This window comes from Zingiber officinale, chromosome 7B (assembly GCF_018446385.1).
Source record: "Zingiber officinale cultivar Zhangliang chromosome 7B, Zo_v1.1, whole genome shotgun sequence".
Classification (NCBI taxonomy): domain Eukaryota; kingdom Viridiplantae; phylum Streptophyta; class Magnoliopsida; order Zingiberales; family Zingiberaceae; genus Zingiber; species Zingiber officinale.
The window spans coordinates 92,569,222-92,576,086 of NC_055999.1; the positions used below are offsets into that span (position 1 = coordinate 92,569,222).

General features: G+C 53.8%; 1 protein-coding gene across 1 annotated transcript; it reads left to right on the forward strand.

The window, feature by feature from the left end:
* The first annotated feature begins 4,895 nt into the window (after nt 1-4,895).
* LOC122004541 (ABC transporter G family member 10-like) lies at nt 4,896-6,865 on the forward strand. Its single transcript, XM_042559412.1, has one exon. It carries the CDS (start codon nt 4,896-4,898, stop codon nt 6,774-6,776), a length of 1,881 nt encoding a protein of 626 aa, XP_042415346.1. The 3' UTR covers nt 6,777-6,865.

The window sequence follows — 6,865 nt, forward strand, 5'->3', positions numbered from 1 at the left end:
AGCATGCTCGGTTGATGACAGGTATATATGGAGCGGCTCGCCTACATTCGGTTTAGCCAGTACGGGCAATGAATTCATATAGGCTTTTAGCTCCTCGAACGCCCGGTCGCACTCCTGATCCCATTGGAATTTGGTTGCTCGGCGCAAGATCTTGAAAAATGGCAAGCTCCGGTCGGCTGTCTTAAAGATGAATCTCGACAATCCCGTTATCCGGCCAGTGAGGTGTTGCACTTCCCTCGGACTTCTGGGAGGCGGTATGTCTTGCAGTGCTTTCACCTTGCTATGGTTCGCCTCTATGCCCCGCTCGATTACGATATATCCCAAGAAGCGCCCGTCTTTTGCTCCGAACAAACATTTTTTGGGGTTTAGCTTGACTCCATACCTCCTCAGTGTTCGGAAGGTTTCCTCTATATCTGTACAAAGATCCACCGCTCGGAGTGACTTGATTAGTATATCATCCACGTAGACTTCCAGGTTGCGCCCGATCTGCTCCCGGAACACTTTGTTCATTAGCCGCTGGTATGTGGCTCCGGCATTTTTTAGTCCGAACGGCATCACGTTGTAACAGTAAGTGTCGTCCGCAGTAACAAAGCTCACTTTGTCTTGATCTTCCCGGGCGAGTGGCACTTGGTGGTAGCCCTGATATGCATCCAGCATGCATATCAGCTCGCATCCAGCAGTAGAGTCTACCAGTTGGTCGATCCGGGGTAGAGGGTAAAAATCCTTCGGGCATGCCTTATTTAGACCCCGAAAATCGATGTAGACTCTCCATTTGTTGCCTGGCTTGGAGACCAGCACCACATTGGCGAGCTAGATCGGGAATTGCACCTCTCGTATGTGGCCGACCTCCAGAAGTTTCTCAACTTCAGCTTGGATGATGACATTATGTTCGGCGCTGAAGTCCCTCTTCCTCTGCTTCACCGGCCGAGCGTCCGGCCGGACGTAGAGTTCATGCTGCGCTACGCTCGGCGAGATCCCTGGCAGCTCGTGGGTCGACCAGGCGAAGACGTCGCAGTTTTGCTAGAGACATCTGATCAACTTCTCCTTCTGGCTCGGCTCCAGGTCGGATGCGACGAACGTAGTGGCATTCGGTCGGACAAGGTGGATCTTTACCTCCTCCTTTCCTTCGTAAACTAAAGAAGGTGGCTTTTCGGTTATAGTATTTACCTCGACGCGTGGTGCCTTCCGGGCGGCCTTGGCCTCGGATCAGACCATCTCTACATAACAACGCCGGGCCGCTAGCTGATCACCTCGGACTTCTCCCACCTGATCTTCCATGGGGAATTTGACCTTTTGGCAAAAGATGGAGATGATCGCACGGAACTCGTTGAGAGCCGGTCGCCCCAAGATCACATTGTACGCAGAGGGAGCGTCGACTACAATGAAGTTAGCAGCCCGCATTTTTCTGAGCGGCTCCTCTCCCAGCGAGATAGCCAGCCAGACCTGTCCACCCGATAAAACTTCATTACCGGTGAACCCGTAGAGGGGGGTTGTCATCGGCAGCAACTCGGTTCGGTCAATTTGCAATTGGTCGAAGGCCTTCCGGAAGATTATGTTGACCGAGCTGCCTGTATCAATAAAGATGTGGTGAATAGTGTAGTTAGCTATTACCGCTCGGATGATGAGGGCGTCATCATGCGGGACTTCGATTCCCTCGAGGTCCCTAGGCCCAAAGCTGATCTCGGGCTTGTTCGCCCGCTCCTGACTGCAGCCGACCGCGTGGATCCTGAGCTGCCTTGCATTTAGGGGTGAGCAAAAATTCGGAAAAACCGAATTAACCGAACCGAATCAACCGAATTTGGCAATTCGGTTCGGTTAATTCGGTTTTCGGTTTTTTTTTTTAAATTCGGTTCGGTTTTCGATTAATTCGGTTCGGTTTCGGTTTTGAATTTTGTAATTCGGTTAAACCGAATAAACCGAATAAGAATATTATTTTAATTAATTTTTATTTTAAAATATAATTAATTAAATAAAATCTTATTTTTTAAAGGTAAAACCGAATAGGGTTTTAAAATTCGGTTAATTCGGTCAATTCGGTCGAAAACCGAATTAACCGATATCTTATCGGTTCGGTCGGTTCGGTTAGTTGAAAAGAAATTCGGTTTATTCGGTTTTCGGTCTATTCGGTTTGGTCGGTTCGGTTTTGACCGAATGCTCACCCCTACTTGCATGCGCCTTCCTTGCCCTGTTGGAGTCGCCTCCGGTCGGCCCTCCAGCGATGATGTTGATTTCACCCCTCAACGCATTGCCTCTATTCTCCTCCTCCCGAGCGGATGGTCGGGGTCGTTCATGCGATGCCCGAGGAATGGCCCTGTGCTGCTGGTTATGTTGCCGCTCGGGAGATCTCCTTTTTGTACGCCGGTCAGGACTTTGGTGTTGATGTCGTCGATTCGGCGAAGGTGATCGACGCGATCGCTCCTTGGTGTAGGATGAGCGATTGGGGGAGACTCCGACAGTCGCGGGTGTCGTGAGTTGCTGACTGATGGAGCGTACAAAACATGGGAGTCCATATCTTCCCTTTCGGTTTAGGCCGATCGACCGCTACTTGTTGGACGGCGTTCAGCCTCTGTTGAGGACGGGCTACCTCTGCGCGGGGTCCTCTCGGTGGTTGATAATTGGAAGGCAGCTTCCGCTCGGCATGAGCTGGTGGCTCGGATGGTGCTTCCTTTTCCCTCGCCATCTGAGCTTCCTCCACGTTGATGTACTCATTGGCCTTGTTCAACATGTGGTCGTAGCTGCGAGACGGCTTTCTGATGAGCGAACGGAAGAAATCACCGTCCACAAGCCCCTGTGTGAATGCGTTCATCATAGTTCCTGAAGTGACCATCGGGATATCTATGGCCTCCTGGTTGAAATGCTGGATGTAGGCTCAGAGCGACTCCTTAGAGCCTTGTTTGATGGCGAACAGATTGACGCTGGTCTTCTGGTAGTGCCTGCTGCTCGCGAAGTGATGGAGGAAGGTCGTGCGGAACTCTTTGAAGCTCGTGATGGATCTGTTCGGTAGCCTCCGGAATCATCGTTGTGCCGATCTAGAAAGGGTGGTGAGAAACACCCGGCACTTCACACCATCTGTATATTGATGCAAAGTGGCTGTGTTGTCGAACTTACCCAGATGGTCGTCCGGGTTGGTGGTCCCGTTGTATTCCCCGATCGCCGGGGGCGCGTAATGCCTTGGTAGTGGGTCGCGCAGGATAGCCTCGGAGAACTGCCTATTGATCCGCTCGGGGGACGAGTCTGTCCGTGGCGCCTTGCCCTTCCTTGCGTCGCGGAGGGGTGCCTCAACGGACGAAGAGCCCCGGTCGAGGTTGGCTTGCGCGACTTCCGAGGCGTTTGGAACAGAGCCCTATGGAAAGGTATAGGGGCGGGTGGTGCTTCCATCTGAGTACCAGTCGGACCTTTGTTTTGCCCCCATATCGAGCACTGTTCCGGTCGATCCTCTGGGGCTGCCTTGCCGCCCGACGTGGAAGTCGCCTGCTGTGCCATTCGCTAGGCTTGAGCTTTCTGCTGTTGCTCCACAATCTTCACTGCTCGCGCTTGGATGAGTGCGTCGAGCTCTTCGGGGGAGAGTGTCACCATGAGTTGGCGTCCAGTTTCTTCCATATTCTCTGCTAGGATTCAGGTGTGTTCCCACAGACGGCGCCAATTTGATCCTGTCCGAGCGCTGAGTCGATGGACGCTGGGGACGTGGCGCTCTCCACTATCCTCTGATGATGGTGTGGACCTCCGACGAACCTGCAAAGAATCCGAGCCGGGAGGGGTTTCCCGACGACGACCCTCCGACGCTCAAGTCAGGCAATGAAGAAGAAGAGGAGCAAAGTAACGCTACTGTGGCTACAGTGATGAAAATCGCCTATCTCCGTCGAAGTCTAGGGGTCCTTATATAGGACCCCGGGGAGGTGCGGGCACGCTTCTCGATGTGTGCACGCTTCCCCATACATACCTCAGTAGGTTTGTGTCAGAAAAGCATGTCTGACGTCATTCCGCAATTGTCCGAGCATATCCCTGACATAAAGGTGGAAACTTCCACCATACGATACTCTGTCCGCTCCGGCCGCCGACCATGCTGTTTGTCGGTGGCAGGTGTCTCGAGGATGATGTTACCAGTTGTCCCTTTTGTCTCTTTGCGCCTCTTGCCTGTTCCCGGGCCGAGCGGACCGGTCGCTCGGTGCTCATGGCCTCTGGGAATGCGCATACCTCGGACCGGGTGGGGAAGCCTTGCTCATGTGCTCGGATGGGATTGTGCTTTATTGTCCTATGGCTCGGTCGAGCGGCCTGTCCGCTCGGCCAGAGACTCTTTTAACTTGAGCATTGGAAACCCGACCCATGGTCGGGCTGTCTTTCGTCCTATCTGGGAGACCCCTGGCCGGATGTTCGATTGGCCGGATGCTCGGTCGGCCCGTCAATCCGCTCGGCATGACCTCTGTCCGCTCGACACGACCTTAGGGCTGACCCTCTTGACCATTGATCTCTATGTGTCGTTGATCTCCCGTCAACGAGGGTCCCCGTCCTTACCACGGATCATATTATTTGAACTTGATTTCTCGTGCTCGATCGTGATGTTAAGGGATAGAGATGACACGAGCAGGTGGAGTGGGGATACATCGAGAGAATCATCCATCGAGCAAAACTTTCCCATAATTCTTTTATTTATTATTATTTTTATTTATTAAACTATGTAAGCAAGTACAAATCCATTATTTTCTAGCCAATTTTCACCAGTTCGTCATCGTCGCTATAATTTGGTGCAGTTTGGTTGAATTCTTTACTTCGTGGCACATTCGGTTGAACTAAATCTTTGATATCCAAATGTTATAGATGGATGCAGTTCGATGCTTGACGTGCGAACGTGAATTAACTCTCGTCTTCTTCATTCTTCCCGCCGTTCACAATTCATGATGGAGTCACCGTCGTCGAACACACCGCGGGACCCCCGCCGCCGGAAATACCACATTCAGGCTGAGTGTTTGTCCTACGAGCTTCCCACCAGCTACTGCACACGGCAGCTTTGCCGCTCCCATGGCGATTGCAGTACTAGTTCCAGGTCCGTCCTGAAGAATGTGAGCTGCGAGGCGCTTCCTGGCGAGCTCACGGCGGTGGTCGGCCCGAGCGGATCCGGGAAGACATCGCTGCTCGCCGTGCTTGCTGGCTTGATACACCCGAGCAGAGTCTCCGGCCAGGTACTCGTCGACGGCCGGCCGATGGAGGTCTCCCGGTTTTGCAGAGTCTCCGGCTACGTCGCGCAGGAGGACACCCTCTTCCCGCTGCTTACCGTCGAGGAGACGCTGGCGTACAGTGCGCGGCTGAGGCTGAGGGCGACAACCAGAGAGGCGGCGGCGCACGTGCAGGAGCTGATCAAGGAACTGGGGCTGGACCACGTGGCCGGTTCGAGAGTCAGCGGAGTTTCCGGCGGGGAGCGGCGCAGGGTGTCGATTGGGGCGCAGCTCGTGCACGACCCGGCGGTGCTGTTCCTCGATGAGCCGACCACCGGCCTGGATTCGGCTGCGGCGCTCCACATCGTGAAGCTGCTTCGGTCCATGGCGGTGGTGCAGGGGAAGATGGTCGTCACCACCCTCCATCAGCCGGGATTCCGGATCCTCGAACTCCTCCATCGGCTTCTGCTCATCCATGGCGGCTCCGTTCGACATCAGGGACCGATTTCGTTATTGGAGAGCCGCCTCAAGCATTCTGGCCATTGCATTCCGCCCCATGTCAATGCTCTAGAATTCGCCATGGACGCCCTCGATTTCCTAGATTCCAAACTCACCGTTCCTGAATCAAACACAGCCGCCATTAGAAACTCTAATCCGAGCTCCAAAGAAGACAATTTTCACTACACCAGTTCCAGATTGGGGGAGATTTCCACCCTCTCTAGTCGACTCTTCATCAAAATCCTTAACTCGAGCAAAAAAGGAGACAAATTTCACTACGCCAACTCCAGATTAGGGGAAATCTCCATCCTCGCCGGTCGATGCTTCACCAACGCTGCGAGAACCCGCGAACTCTTCGCCGCGAAAGCGCTCCAAACCCTAACGGCCGGCCTAGTGCTCGGCACAATCTTCATGGACGCGAACGACCCGGAAGCCAAGATTGGATTTTTCGCGTTCACCCTCACCTTCCTGCTCTCCTCGACGAAGGAAGGCCTCCCGATTTTCCTCCGGGAGAGACGGATCCTCGAGATCGAGACGCGGCGGGGAGCCTACCGGGTCTCCTCCTACGTCGCCGCGGACGCCCTCGTGTTCTTCCCCTTCCTGCTCGCTGCGGCGGTCCTCTACGCCGCGCCGGCGTACTGGCTGGTGGGCTTGCGAGGGGAAACGAGCAACTTCCTTTACTTCGTGGTGGTGGTGTGGCTGGTGATGCTGACGGCGAACTCGTTCGTGGCCTGTTTCGGTGCGCTGGTGCCGAGCTACATCATGGGAAGCTCGGTGGCAGCGGGGGTCATGGGCGCGTTCTTCCTCTTCTCCGGCTACTTCATTAGCAAGGACAGAATTCCCAAGTACTGGATATTCGCGCACTACCTGAGCTTGTTCAAGTACCCCTTCGAGGCGATGCTGTTGAACGAGTACGGCGGGGAGAAGGGGAGGAAGCAGTGTTTGAGCAGGGGTGTGATCCATGGCGGCGACTGCGTATTTGATGGGGGGATGCTGTTGAGGCAGCAGGGCGTAGAGGATTCGCAGAGGTGGAGCCATGTCGGGGTGATGCTTGGTTTTATAGCCGCCTACAGACTGCTCTGCTACCTCATCCTGTGCGTGAGATGTTACAGAAAAGGAGGAGTTTAATAATCTTTCTAAAATTATATTCCAAATGTCAAAACAAAAACTTTTTTTTTCTGTTTATAAATGTATTCCAAATGTGTTATAGTGTAGCA